At 39.9% G+C, this 14,757-nt stretch overlaps 1 protein-coding gene across 1 annotated transcript; it reads right to left on the reverse strand.

Moving 5' to 3' along the window:
* Window positions 1-343: 343 nt before the first annotated feature.
* LOC120901219 (putative nuclease HARBI1) lies at window positions 344-14,508 on the reverse strand. Its single transcript, XM_040308923.1, has 3 exons — window positions 13,900-14,508; window positions 12,233-13,043; window positions 344-700 (listed from the first exon to the last, which is right to left on the reverse strand). The coding sequence occupies exons 1-3, from the start codon at window positions 14,199-14,201 to the stop codon at window positions 344-346; spliced, it is 1,470 nt and encodes a 489-aa protein (XP_040164857.1). The 5' UTR covers window positions 14,202-14,508.
* Window positions 14,509-14,757: the final 249 nt, after the last annotated feature.

A 14,757-nucleotide genomic window follows, 5' to 3' on the forward strand; every position in this document is an offset into this window, starting at 1 on the left:
TAGCCTCTACCAGCCGTGCACAAGGCACCTTTCTCGATTCAGTAGTTAATTCACATTTGTTCCTTTTTTCAAACGGCAAACGGCCCCGTTGGCCGAGTCTTTCTGTAATTTCCCGACAGGGACCTCCTGTGCTGACGTTTCGGCCGTACGATGTGCTAGTGAGGCCAGCTAACGGGAGGCTACTTCTGCCTCGACTGCTGCTGCCTCCTGTGCCGCGTCAAAACCACCTACCATGGCATCCGCGGCGGGCGCTACCTCTTCACGCGGCACTGGCAAGGGCGGGCTTCGGACTTCAGACTTCGAATGCCCGATTCGTCGAATGACACGCGTCTTCGAATCACATTCAGTTGCCCTCCGCCTCCTCTCCCGCATATCCGCAACTCGCAGCCGTGGTAAGTAAGGCTGGCGGGGTCGGTGGGCGATCTCTACGCCTCTCCTCCGATAGACGCGCTCTCGCTGCCCGCCGGTTGGCGTTTCGTCTTTCGTTGCGGGCGCGCCGCACTTCGACACGAGGAGCCTCCAAGTCGGCGACTTCATCGGCGTAATCTTCCATGGCCTGCGCGGCGTTGGCTGCGTCGATATGCCACTGCTCCTGCCAATCCGTGATGGTTTTCAGCCTCTCCGCTGCCCGGATTTCCTCGCACGTTTCCGCCCAGTTGGGCAAGTGGATCCGACCAACGGGTGGACCCGAGCATCTTCTCTGACGAGTTGGCAGATCGGGGTGAGCCCAGCTAGCAAGGTGGCCGTCTCATTCCTGAGGGTGCGGAATGTCCGTGCCACCCTGAATTGGGGCTTTTCGTTGCACCCTCTGAAGCAGTCGCCGACACTCCCTGGTCTCAAGCACAGGAGACCAGATCGAAGCCAACTCAAGAGGAGAAGCCCAAGGAGTAGAGAGTGAGCGAGCAGAGATCGTATTCGACTTCGCCTATTTGTCTAATGGTGTCCGCCGAGGATTACCACTGCACAGTGGGCAACCGCCATACAAACGCCGGGATGAAAATCAATTCCTCGTGCTATTGCAATTTATCTTCATTCAATACAATTGCTCTTACTATACAGGGTAGTCCTATACTAAAATCGGCAAGACAGCGATTAAAACTTAATAATTATCGCTCACAACATTGCATTATTGCGTATCAGTTAACAGTATCAATAATAATTGTTAGGAATTAAAACGAAGGCGGAATAAGTTTCTGACTAAAAACGAATTTTTAAAGTATTACGCACTAAAAAAGTTGTGTTTTTCATGGTTTGTTTGGAAAAGAGCCGATTCCTATCTTACTACTTTTTTTAACCTGTTTTTCCTCTCTTCAGCTTTGTTTTCTGCCTGTTTGTTTCAAATGCCCGTTTATGACAGATAGTTGGATACTGGTGGTGTATGGCTCATACAACAACACGTCAAAATCGCTCGCGCTATTTTCAAGAAAAAGTTTAATAATTTTCGGGGTCGCAGATGGTCGCAGCTAATTTTAACGACAATGCGTAGGAAAATTGTTGATGTTTCCAATGATATACGACTCACGAGTGAAATCGAGTCGAATCATTAAAAAAATCAATCTCCAAAATAAAAATATCCAAAAATTCAGCAGTGATGTTTGGTTTTTAATCATTTATGAACTTTAAAAACAAGTTTTTGCAAAATATTAGGACATAACATCAAAGTATGACAAAAACCCTTTCCAACGACACACTGATTATCAAAATCTAACCATCATATACTAAAATATGATGGTTTATGTTCGGTCGAAAAATAGCTCAAAGTTGGGACAAAAAACCCAAAGTTTACACTTTGATGGCCTATATCTCAGTAAGTTTAAGATAAAAACGTGAAATATTTTGGTTTCAACTAAGTTGAAGTATCTATTTCAAGAAAATGATTATGGTGTAAACCTGCGATGAAGTTGGTTTTTCGATTTTTATACAGGCGTTTGTCCAATGTGCACTGGAGGGGTCCAATGGCGGATCAATACAGGGTTTCCCACGATTTATTGGTCAGTTCCCATGATTTATTGGTGCGTTCCCACGATTTTTTGGTCGTATCCTATAGATTTTTGGTTCGTTCCCATATTTTATTGGTATTTTCCAATTGGATATCAATACAATTGGACCAACAAATTCTGGGAAACGACCAAAAAATCGTGGGAACGCACCAAAAAAATATGGGAACCCACCAAAAATTGATGGGAACCAACCAATAAATCGTGGGAAACCCTGTAAGCATTCGAAGCTTGTATCGTTTCGGGAGTGAAGTAACATGAAAATATTGTGTTATAATCACTTGTGTATATAATTGCAGTCTCCATTTGTAATTATTAAATTTGTAATTGATTAGCAGTCGTAAATCATTTAATGTTTGAATTTTCGTGTTTCCGACAGCTTGAGCTGTGGGGAGAAAATCGCTCGAATCTGCCTACTCGATCGACATAGATGATACCAATTTCAACTTCATCAACTCTAGATGCTTCAATTAGATCAACAATTAATATGCTAGATTATTTTCGAACAAAAAAAAAAATCATATTAAAAATTAATCATACTCTAATGACCACACTTTTGATCTGAAGCCTCTCATGAAGTTCAGCACAGACTTGTTCTCAATGATTTTGTGTGGCCAGTTCTCATGCATCATAACGAATGATTCAATTTTTGTAAGTAATTCAATTTTGATAAAAAACTTATGTGAAAACAAATTATAAGGAAATAAGAAAATTGGGACTACCAAAGAAATATTTTGCAGTCCCAAATTTGTGTTGGCTTCAGTTTCTGTAACAAATTTTTATTTTCGCTTGCTTTTTTTTAAATCGTGCTTATACTTTGTGGTCCATCCATCGAGGGATTGTATGGAAAACCAGCAATAAATTTAGCTCCAAATCAATTTGCACGGTGTCGAATAGCATTAGCATATTTGTTTTTTTTTTTTTTTTGTGTAAAAATGAGGTGTTTTGATTTAAAATGAATAACAATAATGCAATGTTGCAAACAAAATCAAATGTAATCAAAAACGGAAAACCGCAAAAATGGAAGCATTCAAAGACAATTTGCTTTGTGACTCAAAAATTCGCAAGTAATTGCCTTTTGATGATCACACAAAGAGAACTTTCCTTTTAGGAATTTTCGTATAAAACTCGGTACTAAGATACCATACCACGTAAAGCAAGTGTTCGTTGTGTTTCTATCTTTCATACTTTCATACTCAACAGCGCCACCGATATTCCAAAGGGTTATGTGGTGTGTTTTCAGCATTCATTATGTATCGCATTAATTCTAATTGAAAAAAATCGTGTCATGCAACAGGCTACTGGTCGTTACAAACGTTGCGAGCAGCTTCAAACGTTGCAAGTTTGAAATGTCTTGCAATTCCGAGTGCTACATGCTTAACTTCAAATCGAAAGGAAATTCATTCGCGTTGCGACACATCCCTGCCCATGTACGTGTACTGAACATAAATAACGTGCGGATGAAACACGTTGATCGGTGGACCCTGGGACAACTGCCACCTTATGTGCATACTGTAAAGATAGTAAACTCCAAAAGGCTTCAACGAGTTAGTGTTTCGAAAGCATTGATCGTTCTTTATGTGAAAAACTCCAATCTTAAAAGCGTCGATATTGCTGCCAACAGTGCATTAGGCGAATTAGCTGTTTCTAAAAATGAACTAATGAAGATTCCACTGGACATTCAAAAAGCACCACATCTGAGTAGTTTGAAAGTGCTACAGACTAAATTAAATGAGATTGATTTGGCAGTGTTTTGTGATCACTATAACTTAACTAAACTTTTTTTTGACAGCAATAAGATACGTTACGTTGTGAACACATCGAAAAGGAATTGCAGTTTCTACAATGCACTCATTGTAATAACATTATCTAGAAATATGCTCACCACAGTAAACGTGGAGCTGTTCAATCTGTTTATCAATTTGAAACAGGTGGATTTACAAATGAATAGAATCACAACGCTATCGGGTCGGTTGTCTCATCGCTCTTTAGAAGTTCTTGCGATGAGTATGAACAAGCTGAGCCATTTAGAACTGTGTGATTGGGACGTACCATCAATGAATATAGTTTCATTTTCCGCAAACCACCTTACGAGACTACCGGAATGCATCAACAATTGGACGAACGTTACACAACTCTTTTTTAGCTTTAATGAGTTTTCTTACTTCAGTATTGAAAGTTTAGCGACAATGAACAATCTGGAGTATATAGAATTAAAATGCAACAAGCTAACCGAAATAATGTTGAACAGTGTGCACTTTCCTCCAAAGTTAAATAACCTTGCAATTGGTAAGAATTATCTAACATCTTTAAATTTGTCGTTCATTCCGGTCGAATGGTTAAAAGTATCAGTGGCATATAATTTAATCTCAAGTTTCGATACGAACAACTGGCCGCCAAATATAAGACGGCTTATCATCAGAGGAAATCCAATTGACTGTTCGTGGTCAACGCGTTTGGAACAATTGTACGGTGAATGTATTATGAATGGTTTAAGCGTTCTTTTGCGCGACGAAGAAATTAACCAATGCGGCAAAAGCATTTACAGGATTTACTAAATGAATCTCGTCGACTGAGTTATGGGTCGTTTGATATTCATATTGCAGAAAGCTTGGGAATAAATCAATCGAATGGTTTAGGACTGTGGTGACTTACATAATTGATGGTAAAGCAGGATAGGATTTTCACTACACTTAGCAGAATATTGAGAACAACTCTTCCATCATGATTGAAAACAATTAAGCTTTATACATATAAGTGGTTATTCTTTCGAAAAACACGATATTTTTTTACAATTTTCTACTATGTTAAGCTTAATACTAAAGTCCAATGAAGGACCTTTTGTTACAGGATAAAGATAGTTTCTTGTTGATAATAATTGCTTTGTAGAGCTTTTATCTTCCAAAACATATTTGTTTAACTCTTTAAATACCTAAAGCCTAAACTCCTGGTTGCTCGAGAAAACTGAACTATAATGCAAGTAGTGGCGGATTAACATGAGTGGAGGCCCCAAACGGTCATACGAATATAGGCCTTTCTGAAGTGTCAAGCGAGACATTGTATGAGGAATTCTAAACTAGAACAGAACTGAGAAGCAAATGTCGGGTCCCTTATCTGATAAATTTGTTTTTATGTTTTTCTGATAAAAATTTTATGAAATATAGCAGAAAAACTCAAAACTATACGTTCAATTTCGTTGGGGCTGTAACGCGGGCTTTATCTGAAAAACTCGTTCCCCGAAGTACCCGTTATGACGAAATTCCCTGTATATGTACAGTGAAATCTCTCTAAGGGGCGGCATGTCCGCGTAGGACGTTACGCCAAATAGAAGAAGAATCTCTCTAAGATGTAGTCTGCTCAAGATATAATAAATAGAAGAGCTCCTAAATTACTGCCTTGCGGGACATCGGAAGAGCTAATAAATTCTGCAGAATTAGTGTTCTTGATTTTGTCTCTGTAACGCCTATTTTCGAGATACGAACTTATCCATGATACTGTATGCTGAGAAAACCCTTTGTGCAGAAGCTTCAAGGCAAGTAGTTTATGGTTAACACTATCAAAGGCCGCTTTAAGATCGGTATAAAGCGTATCAACTTGAATCCGACATTCAAAAGAGCGCACACGTGATGTCATAAAATTTAACAGGTTTGAAGTAGTAGAGCGCTGGGGAACAAAACCATGTTTGTTAAATGACATAACTGACCTGCATTTTTGTAGTAGAGCTTTATGAACAGCAATTTCGAAAATGTTTGCTCCAGCACACATGGATGTGAAATTATGCAAGATGAATAGCGACTGCTGTTGAACACTTCTGAATAACTTGCTTTCAACAACTCCAAAAACCCTATCATATGATAATAAGGAGAAGCAGCACCGGTTGTGAAAATGGGAGGAAAATCGTGAAATTTTGGGAAGTTGAGAATTAACGTCGGCTGAACCATCACTTTGCTAATGTTTATTCAGTTGTCCGTTTGAGTTCATCCGTACATGCTATAATTCATTCTATAATTCATTTATAATATTCATCTAATCCCAGTACATGTAAGTACATCTAGCCTTCAAGAGTTGTCTGATCTTAATACCAATACCATAATCCCATAGTTCATGCCATAATACACATATAACACAATACAAATGATCATAATAAAAAGGAGATATTCAAACAGACCCATGTAAAGATATTTAATAGTTTGCAATGAACCTATTGTTGACGCATCTTTTCATCTCTTTGTCACGCAAAATAAAAAATGACTCATTCCTAGTGCATTCACCGTACAATTGTTCCAAACGCGTTTCCCAATAACAGTCAATTGGATTTCCTTTCATGTGCATGCGTGTCAAGTTTGGTGAGCTGTTGTTCATATCAAAACTTGAGATTAAATTATATTCCACTGATACTTGTAACGATCGTACCGGTATGAACGACAAATCTAACGATGTGAGATAATTTCGACTAATACGAAGCGAGCTTAATTTTGGAGGAAAGTACACACTGTTCATCATTATTGTGGTTAGCTTGTTGCATTCTAAGTCTATTGACTCCAGATTGTCCATTCCCGCTACACTTTCGATACTGAAATTGGTAAACTCATTATAGCTTAAATCGAGATGTGAAGTGCTCGTCCAGTTGTTGATGCATTTCGGCACTGTCGTAAGAAAGTTTACAGTAAATAACATCTTTTTCAATGATGGCACATCCCAACCACACAGGTCAATATGGCCGAGCTGGTTTGTAAACAGCGGAAGAATTTCGAAAGAACGAAGAACCAACCGACCCGATAGCGTTGTGATTCTATTCATTTGTAAATCCACCTGTTTCAAATTGACAAACACATTGAACAGCTCCATGTTCACTGTTGTTAGCATATTTTTCGATAATATTATTTCGCTGAGTGCATTGTAAAAACTGCAATTCCTTTTGGACGTGTTCACAATGTAGCGTATGGTATTGAAATATAAAAACAGATATGTTAAATGTGAGTTATCACAAAACACTGCCAAATCAATCTCACTTAATTTACACTCATACAGTTTCAACATGTTTAGTAGTGGTGCGTTTCGAATGTCCAGCGGAACTTTCGTCACATCACATCCTAAACAACTTAGATGGTTTAATGAGCTATTGGGAGCTATATCGATCCTTCTCAAATTGGAGTGCATTATTTGTAGGTTGCGTAACGCATTCGGAACACTAATTCTTTTCAGCTTTATCGAGCCTGCTATTTTTAGTTTATCTACATAAGGTGGCAGTTGTTCCAGGGTCCACCGATCGACATGCTTCATCCGCACATTTTCCATGTTCAGAACATGCACAAAATCAGGAATGTGTTGAAACGCAAACGAATCTCCTTTCGTTTTGAAGTTAAAAATGTAGCACATGACTGAGCAAATCATTTCAAGCTCAGCGAAACTGCTTGCTACGTTTGCCACGACCAGGAACCTATTGCACGAAGAATGGTGACACATTTTCGATTAGGATTAATGTGATACACCTTGAATCTGTTGAATACACACCACACAATCCATCGGAACATCGGCGACCCTTTTGCTGCAATATGAAATATATTCACGAAACGGTACGATCACTCGTTTGACATGTCGTGGTCTCGTTGTTTAAACACCCTTGTTTTATACACTAACTTCCAAAAGTGGAGTGTAATCTGTTTGTGATCGTCAAAAAGCGATTATTTTTAAATTACCAAATTATAACAAATCTACTTCGAGCGACAAACACGCCGTTATGATGTTCTTTTTTTATACTAGCGTTGATGTTTTGTGTTACATTGAAGGTATAGTTAGAGAGAAATAATGAGAAAAAATATTCATTGCGTGGTCCGAGGCGTGGAGTTTGATGTTAGTGCTGTTGTTGGAAACTGTTGTAAGGTTCCAACAAACTGTCAGCTAAGGCGATGTTTTGTGTGTGCGCAAGCAGTTAAAAAGGCAGAAAAACCGCGGAAACGATCAATTGCGATAAAAACACCCAAGAGCGAAGATAACAGAGAATAAAGAAAAAAACTAATTTTTTGGTGCACCCTCAGTGCTTACCTAACAAATTCACTTTGTTCTCTCTTTTTTGGTTAGAGCGCCAGTTTCTAACATTCCAAAAAATTAGTTTGGAACACATCGACGCTTAAAACTAAATCGCGAAACGAAAAATATCGGAAGCCACCGAAGTACCGTTAGTGTTGAATCGCGCGCGTGATAAAAAGGAAAACGTTCACTAGGTCGAGTAGTGCAAACACCATGGATTTCATGCAGTATTTACACGGAGTGGAACGGGAGAAAGCAAACATTCCCGTAGCGAGTCGGACGGCAGGACGCAATAGTTCCTTCACAACGTCTTTTGGCTCGCTCGTAATGTGTGAAGCTTTAGCAGAATCTTCGCGTGAGGCGGGCACGAGCAGGTGCGTCACGGGCCGTGACGCGACACCAAGAATGCAGGTGCGGGACCACATCGCGACAGATTGGATCCATGACTCCAGGGCTGCAGTAATGACTACCGGCAACGTAGGTGAGACCTTTTCCAACTATCGGGACGTAGCGTATCGTGTCTATCGGGAATTGGTGCTTCAATTTACGCAAGCGGAAGCGTTGCGTCTGCAAAACGCTGAGACCCAGCGTAAGATCCGCGAATCACACAAAAGACAGCAACGAATAAAGCAACTAGAGCGTGAGTTAAATGATATCCGTGAGCTTGAAAAGGATGAGGAACGGTGCCGGGCAACAGATCGTTCGGGCGCACCGTATCCTGATCAATTTGGCTACGGGCATCACGAGCCGCACGGGGACATGTTCCGGGGTCAAACCCCTTCCCCGCCGTGTATTGACCTCGACCGCAATGGTGATGCGAATCGGACGCACGTCAGTGGCGACACAACTACACACACATGCCCTGATAAACGTCATAACCGCGCAGTGATCCACAACACACACAATCTAAAATCATTCACTAATACTATCAACGCGACATTGCACACAAACACTGTCTTAGAAGACACGTACATCGAGGCTCATCACCGTTTCTGGCTGCGTCCTGCGGGGTTGAAAGATGCTACAAGTGGCGGTGGGGCCACCTTTGAAAGACAGGAATTGATCGAGGAAAGCGAAGCTTTAGAACCATCGGAGTCAGGTGCTTACTTCGAACCCTGCGTTGCAATCGAGCTCGAAGAAGTCATGCCACGACTGAGCATGAAACCATGGCCTGAGGAGCTGCAGCAAGGAGAACGAAGCACTGGAGGGGAGACATACTCGCGCGACGGCTCGAACCATGTCCCACGTTCGTCAAGGAACAGAATTTCTATCCCGGAATCCAGAGAGATTGGGAGGATGGAGTCTTCTGTGTCGTCGAGAAGGGATCCGGTCTGGTCGATCGTGAGGGATCTTGCCACTAAATGTTTCCTGCTGCAGTGCAACATTGGACTACCTCATGGAAAAATGAACGGCTTGTGGCGGTATGTACGGCTGAAACAAAAACTTAATTTAATTTCAGCAGCAGATAATAGGACGTCAGGATACTCATGCCAAATCATCCGTGCGTATCGTGGTACTCTGCGAGTATGTGTGTGCGGTCCGGTTGCAGAAGCTGTGAGCGATTGAATCATTGCGTACAGAGGAGAGGTGTGAGGTACAGAAGCGGGGAGCGCACGGTTCTCCGTACTGCGCTGATAGCTAATTCGCTAGGTAAAGTGAGAGGCGCCGTTACAAAAAGATTGTCCGCAGCGAACAAATTCATGTGTGTAGTATGCGATCCACTTATGTGTAGAAACAGTTTTGATCGGTTTAGGCACACAACAATATCGAGATGAATGGTAATCCGTCTTTTTTGTTCAGCTACACGAGTAACCACGTTTATTTTGCGGAAGGTGAACAAACATTAGCTGACAGTCAGAATAGGAGTGTGACAACAGTTAACGTGGTCTAGTTCGGTGGTTAGAAAGAGAGCTAACTTTGTCGCACTGGAGGGGAGAATGTTGGAAACTGTTATAAAGGCCGGGCTACATTGATCGTACTCGCAAGCGTAATTTTGATTTTCACTAGCGCATCTGGTGGCGGCTGGTGGAAGCTTTTTTTGGTCATCAAGGGAATGGACCTGCCGGATCTCAAAATTAAGTAGTTTTTCCATCGTTTTCTATTGCAAAAATGGATGCAATGCGTGCAAGACATGTGTATCTACGTTTGACAAAACTTTTCTCCTCCGATTTAACTAAAAAACATGGAAAATTAACGTATTTTCTGGAGCGGCTCCAAATTGTTTGGCAAAATGCTTCTGTCAGCTGCCGTCAGATCCCGGATGACAATTTCAGAGAGCGGTACTTGTTGCGACGCAATGCGTTGCGATTTTGCCAAAATGTATGGGATTTGACAGACGCATGCGTTAACGACGCACGACGCAGCGTCAAAGTAGAAAAATTTCTATTTCGACGCACGTCGTGATGCGTCTGTCAAACTAATGTCATCATTTTTGGAGGGAGATAATGTTTTGATTGGAAAATTGAGTTGAAAGCCGTACAGGATGGATGAAGAAAAATTAATAACACTGGTAGAGCAAAATAAGTGTTTGTGGGCCAGTAGCCATAAAGAATATAAAAATCAATATATGAGACAACAAGCATGGAAATCAATTGCGGCTGTATTGAACTCCACTGGTAAGCATGTTACAGATCGTCAAATCAACTGTCATGAACCTTAGAATTATTTACATAAAAGTACATCTTAAATGGAAATAGAACAATACATTAACTCATAAAATGTATTTCTCATTTTTGTGCTGTTACATCTGAAAATATTTAAGTTGTTACGAATTTGGGCATAGTGAAACATTGCATAGTGAGCTTTTCCTGCGTCGCAGTCGCAAGGTGATCTTGATGTAGTGCAAGAGTGTCTGGAATCGCACCGGGTCCGGACTTTTCGATGTCCCAAGTATTTTGAGCCAACACTTCCCCAGTCCTTGAAGCCGGTTTAAAATCAACGCCAGCAAACGAGTCAAACGGGGCAACACTTATCAACATCGAGATTGCCTTAAAGCTCATGACCCGCTCTGGTGACGGTGCCGTTCTGTTACTTCAACGCTGGTCATCGGTAGCCGAGCGAGCCTCCGTTGTGTATTGAATCCCAAACTATCATGTAACTATACTGACTGTGCAATTGGCTGCGGGTTTCGCGTTGGTCTTCGGACACTATACCACCGATGACTCGCGATGGTATGACGCGGGCTGACATTCGAAGCGACAATGCAAATGGTTGTTTCATGGGTGTTCGAAATCGGACACTTCTAATTTATCCACTGCTGTCGCTTACTAAAATCTTTGAAGCGGATACTGGCGTTGGTGTGATGCCACCAAGGCAGATATTTATCGGTGTTAGGATGCTTGCATACCTGTCCCGAGAAACGACTCTGACTTCGTAGACCGTAGATCAAGACCAGAGAAGTGCCTCCTACTCGAATTTTGTTTTCTCTCTTCTTTCTTGAAGGGAAGTAAAAAAGGATAAAACACAGTACTCTAATTTAAGGTAAAAATGCATCGTTAAGTAGAAAGAGCAGTCGGATTGCGATGTGAATTTCGAATAAGTGTTTGATTTTGAATACCCAGTGTAGCATATTGATGTATCGGATCCTCCATTTCGTCAGAGGATTTTTTTCTTGAAAGATTTGCCTGTGTCTCAAATGTACATTTGAGTACCAGTACAATAAAGGTATATTCTCTTCTTTAACCATTGGGATAGGTGCTTACTATTTACCTGCTTTTTTAGGATATGGAATGAACGCCGGAATCCAGCATCCAGCCTACACCAGTAAAATTTAATTAAAAGCTTCTTAAATTTGCATTGTAGAGTTGTGAATGAACTGTGACTATGGGGGGAAATTCAATGCTTTTATTGTTCGTACTTATTTTCTGTTATAGGTTTACTTGAATCTACGTACATATCCAATTTAAGGTGAATTTTAAACACCGTTTTCAAAGAAATAATTTTTGAAAATCTCCCTCACCCTATACAGGGTTTCCCACGATTTATTGGTTGGTTCCCATCAATTTTTGGTGGGTTCCCATATTTTTTTGGTGCGTTCCCACGATTTTTTGGTCGTTTCCCAGAATTTGTTGGTCCAATTGTATTGATATCCAATTGGAAAATATCAATAAAATATGGGAACGAACCAAAAATCTATAGGATACGACCAAAAAATCGTGGGAACGCACCAATAAATCATGGGAACTGACCAATAAATCGTGGGAAACCCTGTAAGCATCGCGTGAGGGATGATTATGACTATTTCTGTTTACGGTAATACCAGTTGGATTTGTCCATCGTAGGATTTTGCGTGGTTTTTTTAAATTTGAGCAAATATTATGCAGCAAACAGCATGCTTGTACAATAATTGTTACATGATCAGGAGTCATTTGAAGCTCCGTCATTAGACACCGCCATCTCGTAACTAGTATGCCAAAAGCACACTCAATAATCCGCCTCGCTCTTGCATGCATAAAATTAAACCTAATTTGCTCTGCCGATAAATTATTAAATGGATAGGGTCTGAGCAAATATGTTTTTAAAGGGTATCCTTGGTCCCCTAATAAAACGTATGGCATAGGTTCAATTGACCCTGGAAGTGGTTTCGCTGGAGGGATATTTAGCTCTCCATTCTCTATTGCTTGGTACAATGACGAGCTATTAAACACCCCACTGTCACTACGTCGTCCATATTCACCTACATCGATAAATATAAATTTTCCATGTGCATCAGCGACAGCTTGTAGATGCAAAGAAAAGTACTTTTTGTAGTTAAAGTAATCTGATCCACTATTAGCCGGTGCTTTGATCATCACATGCTTGCAATCGATGCATCCGACGATGTTGGGAAAATTGTATTTTTGCCAAAACTCTCTGCTAATTTGTTGAAATTTTTCAGTTGTTGGTACCGGCATGAATTCGTCTTTCATCATCTTCCAAATAGCATCGCAAGTTTCATACACTATTTTAGCTATTGCATTATGACAGATCCTAAAATCAAATGACAGAGCCCGAAAATTTGTTCCAGTAGATAAGAATCTAAAATTAAAAAGTATGGTAAAAATAATAAATTATTTTTTGTGATATCAATTTTCAGAAAATGAAGTAAAAAAGCGGTGGAGATCTCTACGTGACACATATTCGAGGAAGTTAAATGATATGAATCAGCCTTCAGGATCGGGTTATAAACATGTAGGTTGGAAATATTTTCAAGTTATGTCCTTCTTGAAGGATTGTTATGCGTCTAGGCCTCGAGAGGGGAATGTTCCTATCCGCAAAGGTAATACTCTATTATTCATTATTTTATTGATGTTATTATTGAAGCGTTTCATTTTTTTATATTACAGATCCTGTCAATGAGGAATACTTAGAATACGACTACAACAATAACGAGGTTGAACATCTAGATGAGGATGAATCATATTCTATCTTCGATTCCGAATCATCAAGAACTGCGACAAACAGCCGTGCGCCGTCCAAAAAAAAGAAAACAAACGCAGGATCCGTTGCTAGAGGAGCTTCTTGAGGTAGAACGGTCAAAGCAGGAAACATTAAAAGCCCTTATCGAAACGCGGCCGAAAACATCATCAAATTATTTATTTTTTAATAGTTTGATTGAACCTGTAGATGCTTTACCTTTACATGTACAGCTACAGGTAAAAGAAAGCATCATGAAAGTTGTTCATGACGCCATGTTACTTAATGAATAATTAAATACGTTCAAAAATTATAGCAAAAGTAAATAAAATAAGATATACTGTACAATTAATGTGAATAACGTCATCATGAACATATCAACAGATTGGAATTCAATACAGGAAAGATTATAAATAAGATTGGAATCATTTTAATAGTAAACTCCGCATCAAAATATAATACTCAGTAAATAATTTACCTTAATGTGACCATCAACCGTTCTTCTAAAGAAATATGTTGAATATTCCGCTTCTTTTTCGCTAAGCTTGGGGCAATTTTATTGAGAATGTAAAAGAATGTTTCTTTAGGCATCCTCATATATTGAAAAAAAGAAACTTCATCTTCCAGAAGCTGGTTGAATAGAGTATGGAACTCTCCATACTTCGTCCTGTCGGCATAAATTTGCTTAATACTGGCATTAGATCGACGTCGTTTTGCAAGAAAATACTGAAGTACCAGGTTAGGTTCTGCAACAATGCTACAGATAATCTCGTCGAACATCCTTAAAAAGAAAAAAAAAAGTATGTTAATTTGCAGTTACATTAGCAGTTAAGTTAGCAGAGGACATGATTTTAGTGCAAATTTCCAGTAGAAACGGGATTTTACAGCGAACCTCATTTGCGAGATGTTATGTAAATCTATTTTCAGTCTACTGGTTTCAACCAACTTCCGATAAAAGCGATAATGGTGTAAACGTTCGACGTTTACTTTTTCGACTTGTACTGGCCGTATTGTCGTTTGAAGGACCAGACGCTGTAACTACCGTACTACACCAAGTTTACTGTCTTGATACAGTTTGTCTCGTAACTCTTTATGAGTAGATATAATAAATTACCTTTATTTCAATTAGTGATGTTTCAAACAATTTAATTTAATGGTTTATTTAGCAGCAATCAGTAAAGAAATCTATCACTCCGTTTATCTAAACCAAACCATTATCTGTTTTATTTATGTTTGTTTACGTTTTTCTTTGTCAGATGTGTTTGACATATCTATGCAGAACGCAGCGAACAGGTACCAGCTTGCGTCACGCAATGCGTTGCGATACGCTGCGTCG

Source organism: Anopheles arabiensis, chromosome 3 (genome assembly GCF_016920715.1).
Source record: "Anopheles arabiensis isolate DONGOLA chromosome 3, AaraD3, whole genome shotgun sequence".
Classification (NCBI taxonomy): Eukaryota; Metazoa; Arthropoda; class Insecta; order Diptera; family Culicidae; genus Anopheles; species Anopheles arabiensis.